The sequence below is a fragment of the Sphaeramia orbicularis genome, chromosome 12 (assembly GCF_902148855.1).
Source record: "Sphaeramia orbicularis chromosome 12, fSphaOr1.1, whole genome shotgun sequence".
Classification (NCBI taxonomy): Eukaryota; Metazoa; Chordata; class Actinopteri; order Kurtiformes; family Apogonidae; genus Sphaeramia; species Sphaeramia orbicularis.
In genome coordinates this window covers 51,286,057-51,303,802 of record NC_043968.1, presented here as the reverse complement: position 1 = coordinate 51,303,802, position 17,746 = coordinate 51,286,057, and the positions used below count along the sequence as shown (strand labels likewise).

At 37.7% G+C, this 17,746-nt stretch overlaps 1 protein-coding gene across 1 annotated transcript in view; it reads right to left on the bottom strand.

Moving 5' to 3' along the window:
• Positions 1-78: 78 nt before the first annotated feature.
• The window catches only part of sardh (sarcosine dehydrogenase), a 62,928-nt gene continuing 45,260 nt past the window's right edge, over positions 79-17,746 (bottom strand). The window contains exons 18-22 of the mRNA XM_030150626.1: positions 14,036-14,129; positions 11,534-11,696; positions 9,633-9,801; positions 9,065-9,200; positions 79-3,591 (exon numbers count right to left, since the gene is read on the bottom strand). Of these exons, the coding sequence (XP_030006486.1) occupies positions 3,463-3,591; positions 9,065-9,200; positions 9,633-9,801; positions 11,534-11,696; positions 14,036-14,129 (691 nt within the window). The 3' untranslated portion in view covers positions 79-3,462. The remainder of the gene's footprint in view (positions 3,592-9,064; positions 9,201-9,632; positions 9,802-11,533; positions 11,697-14,035; positions 14,130-17,746) is intronic.

The following is a 17,746-nucleotide window of genomic DNA, read 5'->3' as shown; positions in this document are numbered from 1 at the left end:
TACTTCTGCTCAACTACTTTTGTGGGATCTTGCATCTTTTTCTTGTGATAAAAAAAATATATCACACAAATGTTGATTGTTAAAAGGAAATTTATTAAAACATCAACTGCTCTGGACAGAATAAATAAGGCTGTTGCAGCATAAAGATTCAATTTGGACTGGTGCCTTTCACAGTTCTGTGTTCTCACAACTGGTCAAAATGTATTTGATGACAAGAATAATAAATGCAGTGTCCATTAGCACAGATTTGAACAGAGAAATCAATACTCTTTGCACTTCAGTATTAACCCTACTTCATTTATATCATTAAGACTTTGGTACATTTAAGTTACACTAAATAATGAAGAGAAATGAAATAAACCATCTTGAGGGAAAAAAGAGCAACCTCTGAACATGTGGTGGAAAAGGGCCAGTTTTGACAGCGTTTTATCAGTCTCCTTCCCATTATAAATCTTGTATTAACTAAAGCTACTCCTGAGAAAAACCATTTCAATGATTAATGGTCTTTTGGGTGGAATCAATGAACCATTTCAAATTAGCAAACATTTTGAGCTGAACATGCAGCAACACACATCAGAGAGATGAGTAGTTATACATACAAAACGCTTGTTCAGTGAGACGCATTGTTGACCTCTACTCTGGCTTCATTTCATTGAGCTAAAACTGTGCGACTGAAAATGGACGTAAACATGAGTTGCAAATATAATTCCACATAAAGGTTAAGAAGATTAAAACTACATAGTTACAATTAAGTAAGTAAACACTGATATGAACTGAATTATCAAGTTGGTCAACAGATATTGTCCATTTGCTCAGTTTTTATATAAAAATTAAAAAGGTACCTGCATGCTTTTAAAAAATATATTAGAAAATTTAATTCAATCTCATTTCAAAAACCTTCTACTGATTGACATTGTGTAAAAAGTTTAACAGAAGACATCTACACACTATTTTTTTTTTTTTTTTAAAGCCGTACTATCAAAGAGACTTAAATTCTTTGCTTATCGCAATGCAATACTAAAGGCTACTTGTTAGCAAAAGGTTGTTGTTTTTTTTTTTATAGTTTTAGTTATATACAGTCTGTAAATGAATAAGCACCATAATCTGAAGTGTAAAATCCCTTAATTAATGGCTGACCTCAAAAAACTTCTAGAGACTGTATTTTTTAATTTCATTTCTAAAGCATTTATCAAATGGACCAACATACAGCAGTCCATCCAACACTAGTCCTATTCCTTCTCTAAGCATCCATGTTGCAGACCGAGTATCATTTCAAAAGGCTTAGCACTGATTACTTTCCTGTTGATACAATCTCAACAGTTTCTACTGCTTTATGATAATTCTAGGTAGAAATAAGTTGCATTGAGACTTCTAAATTTATGATCCACTTCACAGCAAAGTCCTCTCAGCAGTTCTAAAGCAGGACTTAAGCAGCAAAATGTGTTGTCTAACCTCTTGCACCACAATTAGTATGAGATTGAATCTTTTAAAAATAAAAATAAAAAATAAAAGCAAGTTTGCATGACAGCAAGCGACATTAACTGCAGATTAACGCTGCGGTGCACAGCAATGGGGGACAGACAGGAAACAAGGGGGGTTTATCAGTAACAGCTGCTTTCTGATAACTGTCATCTTTTTTTCTGTCATTCTTCTTCAGCAGTGTTTTGTCCCCGGTTGATACAGAGCCGCAGGATATTTTCCCCCTAAACATTGAGGCTGACTGCTTAAGATTTAGATAGCATTGAGCAAAATGAAAGCATAAAAGTCTGTTTTTACTCACTTTTATCAGCACACACATCAGTCGTTGTAATCTGACTCAAACTGCCTGCAGGCCTTACAGAATGTGAGATGACTGTTCCCCAAACACAGCATTGTATGCTCACAGGACACTGCTCATGGACACTTTATCCTCACATGACAAATTAAAGGTCCAGTCTGTAAGATCTACAGGGATTTAGGAAGATGCAGTAATAGAAATGGGATATAATATTTACAACTTTTTTTTTTTTAATGACTGTATCATAAAAGAAGAATTCATATCTTGTGTCCACACACAAGGTATCTTCAACAGGCTATATGTAGTATTTTCACTTCTAAACATGAGAATGTCACCTAAAATGTTCATTAATATTAAGAATTAGGAGTTCTGAGGTTTTACCAAAGAGACGTCAATGTGTTGGATTGAAGAGTCATGTACCTTCTTCATTTTGGTTTTACTTTGTTTTGTTTTTCATGAGCTCATAGAAAAGTGAATTTGTCTCTCAAAATGATCATTTAGTTGATTTAAGATCTTACCAGGTGGCGTCATAATTTCCTAGTGTTTGGATAAGATGTTAAAGATCATCCCAGAGGTCGTCTGATTGTTATGGAACCAACAGTTTCCACAAAGTGACTTGTTTATTCACATAAATGAGCCTGTTCTCCTAAAGAAGTGCATTGAAATAGATCAGACTCCGTCTCTATTCGTAGAACAAAGGTTGTGATGTGGTTAAATGCCTCAAGTTTGGAATCTTGCTTCTTTAGTTTATCAATTTTGACTGAATTACAAGTGATCATTAGCGTTGCTTCTAGTCACTGTGTGGTTAAATTCTGCTTTTTATCATGGTACTACAAAATGTTTTCTAAGCGAGTCCATTGTCCAGCCTCCCTGGTCACATGATGCATTCCGGTGTGTTAGGATGTTCAGACATTATTTCTTTGCCAAAACACTGGAATAGGCAATGTTTATTTGCTTGTCAGAAAGCACAACAAAAGCACTTATTACTCAAATGAGGGCCTTTTGCAGTTTTAGCAGCCATCATAGGTCAGGGTCAGGGTGATGGCCAGGCAGTGCAATATGCAATTTCACCAGTAGATGTCACTGAATCTTACACACTGAACCTTTAAAAGAGAAGCAGGACAGTGCCAACATTATAAAATTCCCTCAAATAATAGCGTGTTTCCGTCTCTGGCTAAAATATATGAGATACTGGCCACTTCTTAAAAAGAATGTATGGCATTTAATTTAAGTCGGCACATACATCTGTATCCATTACTTAATTAAACATTATCCCAATTAAAATTCTAAGCTTAAGAACTGAAATGTACCAACGGCCCAGTGTGCATGTGTTACCAGGCAACATCGAGGTAAACAGAAAGGAGCATACAAGGCTGAGCGGGGAGTTAGAAAATAAAAGACAAAGAATCTGTGGCCTTGTACAGGACACTTAAACTCATATGTTTCTAAGGCAACTGCTGTCTAGGTAGAGAACTGACTAAGTTAGCTGATAGTTCTTTACCAAGACAGGTAAAGACATCCAGCGTAAACTAGTGGTAAAGCTTAGCATTTTATTTCATTTTGTATATAATCTGATGAGGATTTGTTGTCTTTAGTGTTTGACAAATGGAAAAAGCTGCAAATTCATGTAAAATGAATCAGTTACATTGCCCGTCACATCTTCACTGTTCCTCAGGTGGTCCTCCTCAAGCATAGATGCCCTTGACACGGTTATTCTCAGGATCAAATGGTGATCTGATGTGGGCTTTGGCCTTGTACGTCACTCCCATCCTCTCAAGAGTAAATTCCCCGGTCTTTATGAAATCAGCACTCACCTGATAAAGCAAGGAGAGAGATGAAATGAACATAAAAGCCATGAAGATAGAAGGGAGGGATTTCAGAGTTTAGGAGACGGTGGAGATTAAAACAGTGAAAATGACATGACCAATTAATCCACATGCTTTGTGCAAATTCTTTCCATAAATGGCAGAGTGCTCCAGAACAGATGGTTTCACAGTGTTCATATTTGACACTGGGAACATTACAGAATGGAGCAGGAGCTATAAAATGCTGAAAGCAATTCATTCAGTCATGACTCAATGTCAGCTCCCTTGTAACCCACAGAACTAATTTTCTCTGACTGACTCCCTTTGCTCCCCTCCAGCTCTTCCACTGATCTGTCAATCTTGTCTCTCTTTCCCTCGTTCCCACACTACTCGCCCTGATCACCATTTGGTTTCTTTAGTACGTCCATGTTGAAAGCTTTAGTGAACAAATGTGCTACAACTGAAACACCAACCCCTTCAGTGGTGATCATGAACTAGTGGAGCAGGGACCATGTCCAAGCCCACCAAACCTCCACTCCACTCTACAGAAGATTAGGAAATTCAGAAAGTGAGAGGAGGAAAAAATGCTTTGTGATATTTAGGATATGTAAGATTTTCCCTTTTACACTGAGGTAATCCCAAACTGACACAACATGCAAGTTCATCTGTTTAAAGATGTTAGAAATTCATCTTTCATCTTAAAATTAACAAATACGCACACAACCCAATACAACCTTTTTCCTCCAGTCAGGACGCTGCACAATGGCACCTAAAGCTCTTAAATGCAGTGTGTGTTCATTTTTTTGGTTCCCCTGGGTGAAATTCCCTAATTACCTTTCAATATATAGTTTTGTGTGGATTTTTATTTGAGTTGTAGAAAATCTACATCTTAAATGGGTCATATTTTGCTAAACTCACTTTTATTAGTGGTTGGTACATTTATTTGTGTATTTGGGGACCCTAACAGTTCAAAAAGCTTGAATTTTAACCCCTCCGGTGCTGCAAAGCTATCTTTATATTCATTTTGGCAAAAATTGAGTGGATTTTGTTGCGTCTATAACTAGTTAAGTCACGACATTTGCACATAGGTCAAGACTTCCGACGAACATTTCTCCGAGTATGACATAATTGTTTATCAGCAGCAGCAGTTGTAGTCCATACTGAAAATATGTCCAAACTTTGAGCCAATTACCTAAAATGTTCAGTTGTTGGTTGTATTAATGAACACAAGTGGCTGAACGGGACAGAGCAGCACAGTCAGCAACCTGGAGGGGGTGGGGCATTAAGTGGCTCACTAGCATTTAAAGGGCCAGCGCTCAAAATGACCTTTCTGGTGGCATTAGGGTGGAGTTGAATTAATGAAGAATTCAGACCCAAGCACAGCATTTACAGTTTATATAGACCACAAAGAAATGTTTTAAAATTTATTATATCGTTTAAAAAAGCAAAATATGACCCCTTTAACTGGCAGGTATAATAATCAGTCACTGTTCAGATTCCATCAGAAGTGACTCTACTGCTGTGGTCTGTGGGTCAATGTCGAGGCTTAGAAGCATCTTTGAAGCTTCACTTTTCACAGCAGCAAGAAATGATTTATGTGTCTTTATATTTGGTTTTCTGGTTTAGACTGAGATTGTAAAAAAATTGGTGTTTTACCCCAGGTCCTGCAGCTTCAGACACTTTTCTTATGTCTTGTATTCTGCAACTGCATTTCCAGAATGACACATTTTAATCATAACTCCTAGTGATCCCTCCTTATTGAACTGCCACCTTAGCAGAAGTTTGAGAGACATTCTCTGGTTAAGCGCAAGTTCTAAGTCATTGATTGCCCACATGTTTATGGGTTTGCTCGCACTAATATTATAGTAACAAAAATCTGTTAACAGTAATATTCTAATCCAGCCTTTTCCAAACTCCCAGAGACTCAGGACCACTTTAGATTGGCTCTTCGACAAATGTAGCTAACAACCCTTGACTGGAACCTTTTAAAAGTCAGAATTACCTAAGAGAGTGGACGAAGCCTTTTAACATTAGAAAACAGATAATGTTAAAAAGTACTAAAGCAGAGACTGAAAAGTTGCTGACATTTTATGGGTGCCTTTGAAATCAGCCTTTTTGAAAGCATGTACCTCTGTCCCTTTTAGAAAAATGCATAACATCTCAGCCTCTGTGACTACAGCTTTCATAATCAGCATGTGGCCATTTAGAAACCGCAGTAACACTTTAACTTGTACACTGTACCAGCAACACTTCGAACAAATGTCTGGAGTAAAGAACATTTTTCACAAAATACTGACAGACATACTTGTCAAACACCACTAATGCATGTTCAGCACTCAGTCTGACTGCAAATAAAATAATATGGATAACATGAATACTCTGTTCACTTAGAGATCATTTTCAGCTCTTACATTGCGTTTTTGGTGACCTCATCCAGGTGGACAATGACCACCGAGATGCAATGTGATCTAATCCCTCAAACCACTTCCTGTTGTGCTCTGTGATGCATTTGACCACATCTTTCGTAGTGTTAACACTTAAGTGTCCAAATTCTTCCCAGACAAGGATATAATCAGATAATACATCAGAGCAGGACACGAGGGTAGTTTTGGAGACATCATGTCAGTGTTCAAAAAAATGGTACAAATGCTGATTTTAACTGTTGGAAAAACAAGTACATCCTACTATATAATGCACGTTTCGGCCCCGCCCCGTGTCCGGTGTCCGTCTGGCGCATCTTTGTCCGACACGTGTTGCAGCATGGGAGGGCATATGGGTGCAATGCCACTGTTGAACCACGGGAGGGCACTATCGTACGGGTACAATGCCGCTAATTAGTTCCTGAAACACTGCAAAGCTAATCTAGCATTTGTGTTTGGACAGAATGACATAAAAAATAGAGTGGTGACCATTGACGTTTTAGTGGAATTGACACAAATGAAGACAAGTGGTGAGCTGGACATTTACGATATGCACAGTTGATATGTCTCAGATGTCCACTTGTGGTGTACACAGGGGTCCCACGGAGTTACCGCTAGAGACCAAAGAGTGTATTTCATGAAGAAAACTAGAAGTATAGACTCTAAACCAACACAAAGGCAAATAAAGAAGAAAGGAAAAGAAAAACAGTCAGAACAATCAAACAGAAAAAGGCAGACATGTATTGCTGTCTATGCAAGTTGAGGAATGACACTCCACACGGCTTTGTAACACTACAAACATCCACACACACACACACAAACTGAGGAAAGCTGGTCTCTTGTCACTCAGTATTACAGATCACATCCCCTACAATCACATCACTGGCTGCCGCTGAGCCAACCGCAATCCAGCATGTGTGTGTGTGTGTGTGTGTGTCCAGCTGTGCGCTTGTGTGTCAATGTGTGCACATGTGTTGACACGTAGTGTGAGTGAGTACATTTCCAAACTGAAGAGGCCGATACAGCCAAGGGTCAATCTGCTTTGTTTGTCGGTTATAGCTCTGGATGGATATTTAACAATTGAGCATGAAACACACATACACTCAGGCAGGCATCACATACAAACAACTATAATACCACTTCAGGTGTCTTTTGTTGCCATCTAATCTTTCATATTACGAAAAGAGAAGAAAATGTTGGTTGTACAGCAGCCAGAAAAACTTTGTATTTGCTAGTGAGACCCTGCAGTTATGACTGATTAAATAATGCACCTTAGTAGAGAGACAGAATGATCCTATATATTTACACTCTATATTGTGATCTCAGCACTTGGGGAATTTGGTTTTATTTTTGCTTACATAAAGGATCACACAATAATAATATAACAAAGTGAACAAGATAATACTAACAGTACATATATAACATTTTACTGTGTTTAGAATGTTTGAGAATAGACTTTTTAACATCAAGGTTGTACCTCCAGCCAGTGATACCACTATACAGAATGTACGAGCTGATCTCTATAAAAATGCAATCATCCTCAAAAGCCTGCAATAAACCAATACAGATCTACGCAGACCTCTCAGCCACAGGAGACAAGAGGGAAACTTTGATTCAGTTGTATTTGCTTGGATCTTCCCTTATGGTTACGTGAAGATGTGTGAATATTAATTTGTGCTTTAGAACATAACTGTGAAACAACGACAAAATAACACTTTCTCAGTTTCACAGGATTTTCTCACTAACCACTTCCCATCTTCATTCCTCTAGCTTGCTCTAACCTTTTTTTTAAACAAACTGTAAATGTTGTTATAATGCATTAGGCCTGTAACGGTACACGTACCAAAGTGAACCGTTTTGGTACGCACCTGTTCGGTTCGGTACACAGCAGTTACGAAAAGGTAAAGTATGATGAGAAAAAGAAAAAGGAATGAAAGACGTTGTTCGATGCGGAACTTTAAATCCACACAAGTTTCACACGGACATATTGAAGGAGCACACACTGACCCGAAATATGAAATAGCAGTTGATATAAGGTTAAAAAAAACAACAAATATGATGTCAACCTGGAAGGAAGAGACTGAAGACCCTCCACCGTCATTACAGTCCAGTTTGGATCAGTTAAGGTTCAGGTGAAAGACAACAACGAGGAAAGAGACGTTAATAAGACGGACCTAGTTTGGCCCCTAGGAACTACGGTAGTTCTAAAACACTGACACTAGCTCTGTCTGTCTGTCTATCTCGCACGCTGTATAATAGAGGAATAAATAGAACGTTGAAAGTATGTAAAGTTTCACTTTCATTTCACAACAGCGTTTGTTACGTTAGTTATGGACTGCACCCCCAGGTATACAACTGCCCCCCCCCCACTCCCTGGCTCCGACACAAAAAAAAAAAAAAAAAAAAAAAAAAATCCCCCATGCACACAGGCACACACAAATACACACAGTGTCCTAAACAGTTTGTTCTCTGTCCCAAAATAAATAATTTGGTTCATTGTGTTGTCAGTGTTTCTCTTCAGTTTGTTTAAACAGAATACCAGTTTACCCTCTTGTTAATGTTGCACTTCATGTGGAATTTTTTTGTTATTTTTTTGCAGAATGTGAACTGACAGAACTGTGATTAGATTTTTCTTGTTTGTTCGAAACTACCTTTCAGGGAAAAGTCCAATACTAATGTTTAAAATACATTTAGTAATATTATTAATTTATTTTATTTTCTATTTGATTTGTAGCAGCAGAATTATATTATTCCTGTTCTTCTATATTCTATTGTCTCCAAAAATTGGGGGAAAAATGTTAAAAAATTCATAAATGCATTAATAGACATTTGAGGGGTTTTCTTTCTTCCCGTACCGAACCGAAAAAAAAAAAAAAAACGAACCGTGGCTTTGAAAACCGAAAACATACTGAATTTTGTGTACCGTTACAGGCCTATAATGCATAATAATATACATGAAGCATAAATATACCAAAACCAGTCCAAAAGTCCAATGAAAGACCACTATGATACACATAAAGAACAACCATCACACTATATGTATGTGTGTATAATGTCCTTACCACTCCTCCATCAGGGTTGCGGATATATCCATAACCAATTGTTTTGTCAATAAAGAAGCCATAGTCAGAGCGTCGCAGGTGACCCACAGGAACTCCATTTCGGAAGATGGCCTCTAGACCAAACATTGGCACTTTCCTGAATAAAGACGATGAGGGAGTGAGAGAGGAGCATGTCTAATTGATAAACATGCACAATACACACGGCCTGTTTCATTCACACACTCACAAAATCTATTTATTTGACTTAAGTTGCTTTTTTTTTTTCCTCAAAATGAGCATAGTTGACAGAATTGTGCTGACTTTTTAAGTATACGCTCCACTGCAGCCTTCCTCTTGCACACACACAACTCGCTCACTTAACTCCAAACATGCATTCACACTGATCAGGACAGTCAGGACCCAGTTTCTGGAATGCCAGCTCTGATAACATTTCTTTCACAAAAAGACTGTTACATTTTTAATATGGCAAATTAAAATTTTATTAGCTTTAATCAAAAATAATGAAAAGCACCAACTTTAACTACGCAACTATCACTCAGTATAAATTCATGATACATGATTTTCTTACTCATCAATGGTAAAGCACACGATTTTTCTCTTTAGCCCCTCCTTTTTCTGTTTTTCCAACATGTCACGTCCTTGGAATGGGATTGAGCCCTTTAGTTTGCAGGTAAATGCCAGCCCTGCCTCTAAAGGGGTGTCATCTGGACGTAGGTCAGCGTGCCAGTGTCTGTAACCTTACGAAGAGAAAAACAGAAAACAAGAAGCATCACATATCAGCCAATCTCTTAAATGACACACTTAAAGAATCTGCAAGCTCATTGTTCAGTCTGATTTATACTTTACTGTAGGATAAACTCTGTGTTTCAGTACCTCTTCCAGCCTTAGATTCAGATCATTTGTTGTGTACTGGTCTGAAAAATTAATTGTTCATGATCTCTTGAGGCGCTTTCACACCTGCTTCAATTTATCCAGTTTTTCAGACTGTCCAAGTGGATCTGAACCAAAATTGCAGGTGTGAAACCTCCCCAGGACCATGTTTCGGTCCAAACACACTTCAGTCGGATAAAAAGAGATGGTTGCTGTATCATTACTGAGCCATAGTTCAATTCATTTACAGTGTGAAAGCAGTTTTTGGGAAGTTTTCACTTTTTTAACAATGCTAAGAAGTTATGCAAAGCTATTGTTAACAAATATCTAAAGAAGAAAAACAAACAGAAGATGGATAAACAATGTGTCCACATCAGAGCCACAGCACACATACAGCCAGGTCAAGTTTTTATACGATGATATAAATTCTGGCTATTTTTCTCTGTTCACCATCCCAGTGGGTTTCATGACGCAATGAAGATGTGTTTGAAGTGTGGAATTTTCAGCTTCAGTTCAAGGGTTTTAATAAAAATATTGCATTAACCATTTAGGGATTTTAATATAGTTCCTGTAGCAAGGTTATTATTGTTAACGAAAACTAACGAAATGACGAAAATAGAATTGTAAAAACATTTTCGTTAACTGAAATAAATAAAAACTATAATTAAAAGAAAAAAAACGATAACTAACTGAAACTGTATTGTGTGCTTACAAAACTAACTAAAACAGATAAAAATTACGGATAAAATTCCCTTCGTTTTCATCTTTGTCAATGTCAGATTGATACGAAAGCAATTTATTTCGCTTTGGCAATTTTAGCTAGTGTCACCATACGACACTTCATGGTCCACTTGTGGTTTCCAGTCATCTTCTGGTCCCCACTCTACCTGGAAACACGGAGACTGCTGGGAGAAAGCAGCAGAGTTCTGTCTGGGATTAATTTGAATATGATGGAGAAGAAGAGAAAAGATACGACAAAACTAAAATTAATACTAAAACTAAACTAAAACTAAGCATTTAGAAAAAAATGAAAACTAATAAAAACTAACAAACCTGATCTAAAAATGAATTAAAACTAACTGAATTAGAGAGAAAAAAAAAAGGCAAAACTAATTCAAACTAAACTATAATGAAAAATCCAAAACTATTAGAACCTTGTCCTGTAGATGATGAGAGCAGGATGTATTTGTCAGCTTTCACCCACTTCCAAAATTGCAGTGTGAAGGCAAAACTAACCAGACCATACATATACAGCATAACAAAAACATGAATCTTGGTTCAGATTTTCAGGTGTGAAAATTTAATCTTGCATATCCAGGCCTGTCTTCACATGTTGTTAATGCTTTGCCAGAGCTGAATAAAGGTCAGGCTGAACCCAATATCATTGTGGAAAAGCGAAAAAACAAAAAAAACCCCTTCCTGGCTCTTTGTGTTTCTTTTAACCAGTTTTAATTTGGATGGGACTAATTCAGGGATGCAACAATGATCCCTTTGCAAAGTGTCTCTGAGTGGAACACGTTCTGAGAATGGCTGCTGAAATAGTAAATCATTGCCAGGTTTGTTTCCTGCGTCAGAATAATGATCTCTTTGAAAAATTACCTTTCTCTATGCTCAGTGAGTCAATGGCCCTGTAGCCTGAGTTGATGATGCCGTGTTTGGCACCGGCAGCCATGACAGCATTGTAGACTGGAAGGCAAGAGTCTTTAGGAATATGCAGCTCCCAGCCGAGCTCTCCGACAAATGACAGACGCATTGCTCGCACCTAGAGGAGAGAGGTTTAGATAGGAGGCTTAGAGAGATAAAGAGAGGCATGAGGAGGACCATGTGCCCTATCCCTCTTACTTGTGCTCATTCGCACACAAGCACACATACTTCATCCTCAAGGACTGCCTCTGCTTGTCATGCATTTTAACAGCAGTTTCTGTATGCTGCAGGTGTACAGAAAAGAATAAGAATGGAAATGATGGTGGACCAAGATAAGGTACACAAAGAGGGGAAACAGGACAAATGTAGTCTCCCTTAAGAAATAAATGTTTAGTTCAAAAGCTTTAGTTCATGAAAGGCATAACAACAACTTTGGAGGTGAGAGGTGGAAACGATGGAAGAGTCAAAAAAACAGAGAGAATAATAGGAAGACGGAGAAATAGGTACAATATACAAGGGTAAAAGAAATGATCTGTATTCAAAAGACAAAATGTGAAGCTATTAATAAAAGAAGATATTTCATTGAGTGTCAACTTCAACGTTGGTATTTAGGATGATTTATAATACTTAAGTTTTCCACCTGTGCTTTGGAACAACGACTTAGCAAGAATAATGAGGTTTGGAGTAAAAAATGGAAGCTTCACATGGCTTTCTAAAAAAAAACCCTCTCAATTTAATAGAGACCATCTCAAACACCTGTCTCTATACCCAAAAGTAAACACAGAAAGTTGTCCCCTGAAATTCCTGTAAACTTTGGAGTGAACTGTACAGCTGTTGAAGATCCATTTACTGTGTAGTGGCTCTGAATAAAACCTACACACTGTGGATTGTGTCCCTCTATGTGACAATTGGGAAATGTGAAGACACAACAAATCCTCTAGTTCAGTGGTTCTCAACCTTTCTGTTGCCAAGGCCCCCGTGTGTCTAATAAAAAATTCCAGGACCCCCCTTTGTACAACAAAGACACACAACAGCACCGCAGAGAAATGCATGCAATCTTGGTGTTAAAATCTTTGCTGCACTACAGTTAAGTCATTCTAAGCAGTTTACTACTTTTATTTACACACACATCAGGTAAAAATACCAAAGTCTAGACAACAGGGACCTCAGTGATGTGTGGGTTTATGCAACTGCCCAACACTGCCTTTTGATCCATTTATTTATTTGTTGTTAGAGGGTTTGACTTATTTTCTTTTAAATGGCTGCTTAGAATGTAAGTGATGACTGACAAAACCCCCCAAAAAGGAATAGAATATAAGATGAAAAGAAAAACAACAACAACAAAAACTCTCCTCAATATGTTTCCCTGGTGGGTGCTCTGACAGTCGAGGCCATTTTGCCAGCAAGGGTTCACTCTCTGCCTCAAATGTACACCAGGAAACTCTAGTATATGAAAGGCTATGGTTATTCTCAACACACAACTCCACCAGATTTGCTGGCAGCAAACACACAAAAAACACAAGCACACTGTCAGTCACATATGTACCAGGCAGCTGTCAAACTTAGATGCAAGCACATGCAAGAAGAAAAATACATAACCATAAACTCATGTTACTTAACATGCATGACGGCACACTTGTTTGAGCTGCTGAGTGAGAAAAAGAGATACAGAAAGAGACGGTCTAATGAGCTATGAGGGGAGTACAGGGCAGAGGGAAAAGAGAGGCAGAGCTCTGTTCTCGCAGCAGTGAAGCCATTAAAATGTCACCCAGACAAGGCCAGCAAACCAGCAGGAACACGGCAAAAGCAACACATACACACATGCACAAACACTCCTGCAGAGCTATGAGAAGATGCTCTCTGCAATCACCAGAGTGCTGCATAATTCATGCAAGAGTGACTAAGACAGAACAAGTATGTGTGGACATATGTGTCGCTGCATGCGCGGGTACAACATGCTCTCTTTGATTTAAGGCCAAAAACAATGTGGAGTTCATTTTGGCAGAAATATGCTTTAAAGAATTCCAGATTGATAAATAAATAAAATAAAAATGCATAGAGCAAATCCTAAATGTATGATTTCATTTTTACTGATTAAAAGCAATAGCTCTATAGATGAAAGTTCTGAGTCAAAAGACCTCAGGAGCAGAAGCAAAAAAGACAGAAAAGACAGAAAGAGGAAGAAAAAAAATGAACAGACTTCACATCTAAGTAAGCCACAAGAACACCTTGAGATACACCATCTGTGCCAAACACAGACTGTATGTTGACTGAACCTTTGAAATAATAAACCCGTTTCACTCAATAGCACTCATTTGCATAGAGGTATTTTTCAATGAAGTGTATTTTTCAATAAACCATTAATGACAGGGTTATTCCCAAACTGACAAAAGAACCAGATCCAATGAATGTAGAAATGAGCTGAGGTGTTCATGAGGTATGTATGTGTGGTATCACCTGATGCCCTGCTGCATTCACGACTTTGTGTGTGGAGAAAGGGAAAGCTTCATTGCTCAGGTCTGTGTCCAAAACCTCCTGAAGAACAGCTCGACTACACAGAAAAAAAAAAACACACAAACATAAAGCTGTACAACTGTTTGGAAGTACGGTCAAATCCACTGTATGTAATTTATGCATTTGAAGGTTCTCTGTTGAATTACAATTAAAAAAATGCAATATGTGTATGTAGTAAAATATAAAACAATTTCCTATATTGGTTTATACATATTTAGTCTCAACTGAGATGGTTTTACTGACAGACATGACCACTACTCAACCTCCCTAACGCGACGGTTCCTATGTTGAGAGCAAATTACAAAAGTACTGTAGAAATGAGAAATGTTGTACATTCTGTCCTTCACCCACAAACACACTCACACAAACAATAAAAATCAATATTACATAATGATGACTCAACAAAAAAAAACAACTAAGTTTAGCTTACTTTGCTGCTTGTACACTTGTATGCTTGTGAGTGGGCAGAAAGAGATTACAATGTGTGATGTTTCAGGAAGATATTTTCTGCAACACTGTGGCATAACGCCAAGGCTGAAGATATTTGGGGAAGGGTCCAGGTTATGTTACCACTTCTGTGTATGGGTGCCCTTGTCAAAAACACAATCACTGTGGTCAGGTTTGGTGCAGAAATGTACTTCAACTGATAACACGAACAACCACGTAGCCGTTTATATGTAACATTTTGAAACAGAATTTGCAAAGACAGATGAACCAAAGGCAGAACATTCAGTAGGAAATAAAACAAAAGAAAGTCAAACAATAAGGCCAAACAAAAGCAAATGAAAATACAGCAGAGTTTAGATAAAGACAAAGCAAAAGGACAACCATCACAAAAATGCAAAATACTGATATACTTTTAAATATTAGTATAGTAACCATAAAAGGATGACATTAAAAATAAACCCAGTCTAAAATATGAGCTTTAAGAAGAGATTTAACACATGTCACAGATTTCTGTGAGCCTTATCTCCTCAGTCAAGTCATTTAAAAGAAAAGGGTCCTCATGGCAAAGAAGTCACATCAACAGGCAGAAGGGCCCCACATGAGGTTTTAAGGTTGTGAACTGGCTCAAATAGGGCCAACATTTCTGCCATGTGCTTTCAAAATGATGATTAAAATCTTATAATCAATTCTAAAATGAACAGGGAAACAGCAAAGGGAAGCTGGGATTAAAGTGTATGTGTCATCTGCTAGAACTAGTGAGAGGCAGAGTTGCTGAGGCAAGAGTGAATATATACAACAGTCCAGCATGCCTTGTAGGCAGTTGCTTATTTTAGGTCTCTTCTATTTATGTGTAGTAATTATAATCATTTGCATTCATTTGTCTTGCTGGAAAACATGCACAGTAAGTGATACACCGCAATGACAGCTTATATGTGCTAATACTGTATCCTGTAATTCCTGGGAAGGAGCCAGTTCAATTATGTCAACAGAATAAAAAAAACATAAAATGCAAGTTAAATTTAAGATATGCTCACATGAATTCATGTGTGCATGCATGCACAAGTGTATCCATTTGCATATGCACATGCATGCGTATACACATGCTAGTAACTCCAAAGGCTGATATTTTCTCTAGGCTCTATTCCAATTTCTGTCCTCCCTTAAGCAACACTTTGTTCGCTGAACTCAAAGGCCCAAAAGCAAAGCCAATTAGCTAAATATAATCAGTGAACAGCTCTCCGTTTCATTGTGTGTGTGTGTGTGTGTGTGTGTGTGTGCGTGTGTGGTGAAGGGTCTTGCAACCACCAATTTGTTTCTCTAAGTTGCCACTTAACAGTGGTTCTCAGCTGTGGACACACACACACTCAAGAGGGAATTGCTGACAGAATATCACACAGTTTCATGTTTTATAAATAAGGTTCATAATTACAAAGCACACCAGCTTCCCCCTTTGAAACTGATTGCTGAGCTTTGTGAAAGAAAAGTGGCAAGTCGGGTGACTCCTCTCTCTGGAGAATTAGAATGAGACATCTCTAGGAGGGTAAACATAGACAGGAGTATTTCCATAAACACTGTCATTTTCTCACTCATAAAGTTTTAAAAATCTATTTACTGCATAACAAAAAATCCATTCAAAGAAGTTTTGATTTAGTGTGATTCCATAGGTGGCAGAAGCTGTGGCAGCTGACAGTGACTGCATTACTGTGAATAAAAAAGCAATAGAGACCCCCAATATACCTGCATATATAATTAAACACACAAGGCAAAAACCTATAGACACAAATACAGAATGCTGTTCACAAGGTAAGTGCTTTTGAACACTCCAAGAGGTTAACGAACAACACAATACACATCCTATTGTGAGTCAATGTGTATTATATGAAACACATACATAATGAAATATCGCCACTGGTGACGCACTGATTTCCACATTGACGCAAGCAATAAAAGATAGAAGGTAGAGAAATCTAAAAGAGGAAAGAGAAGACTGAGAATAAGTGAGTAAAAGGGAGGAGCTGGGAGAAAGAGCTTGATAGCATCTAGAAAGACATGAAGACTGAGGGGAAAAAAAAGAAACTTGAGAAAAGCCTCAAGGAGAAGAAATCGACACAGCCCACACAGAGAACAGACCGGCCTAACCCTGCTGCTGGTAACAGGGAAGAACAAAGACGGAGGGGGCCGAGGTGGGGAGGAGAGGAGGTGAGAGGGGAAGAAAAGATAGATGGGGAGTTCAGAGAATGAGATCTGTAAAAGGTAAAGGTGGCCCGCCTCGAACTTTGAGTGAAGAAGAAAAGAAACTGTAGGAAGTAGAAAAAAGTGACAACATGGACTACCTCCTTTACTGTGAAGTGCCCTTCCAAGTCAGAATGTACAGTACTATTTTCACCTGTGCGCTGCACAGTACAGGATTTCTAATCCTACCAAAAAATGATAGAATATTGCGATAGAAGAAGTACCCAAATCCTTTACTCAAACATTCCTTACTTAAGTAAAATCTGTGCAGTAAAATGGTCTGTTAGTATTTTTGAATTTATTTTACTGCTGCATTCATGTGTAAGTTGCATTTTACTGCTGTACATGTTTAATGTTGAACTCATCTGAACTAATTTATACATAGTTAGGTAGTTTAATTTACAGCAATGCATCCCAAAATCTGTTTATGTTATTGTCCAATTAGAGCCACATATCTCTAATAAATCAACTATTCTTGACCTAAAAATAAAGGATTGGTGTTTCATGTATTATCCAGCAAATCTGAGCGCATTTTTAAAAGTGTACTTGACTTAAGAAGGAGAAAAACAGAGACGTTTTTAGAAGACATTTACCTCTGAGTCGCAAGGATGCAAGGATGAATGGAAATATTCAAATAATGTACAAGAACCTTAAATTTGGAATATACAGTATTCAACCACTGGAAGTAGTACAAGCCCAGTTCTAAAAAAAAAAAAAAAAAAGGGACATTGTGCAAAATGTAAATAAAAACAGAATGCAATTAAGTGCAAATCAAGTGCAAACCATTAACCCCTATTTTATTCACCCTAGAACATAGAACATCTCTAGAAAGATGGGACAGGGTCAACACAAGGGTAGAAAAGTAAGTGTTATCAAAATTACAGAGCTAGAAGAACATTCTACAACTAATTAAATGAATTGGAAATAGGTCAATAACGTGGACTGGATATATATATATATATATATATATATATA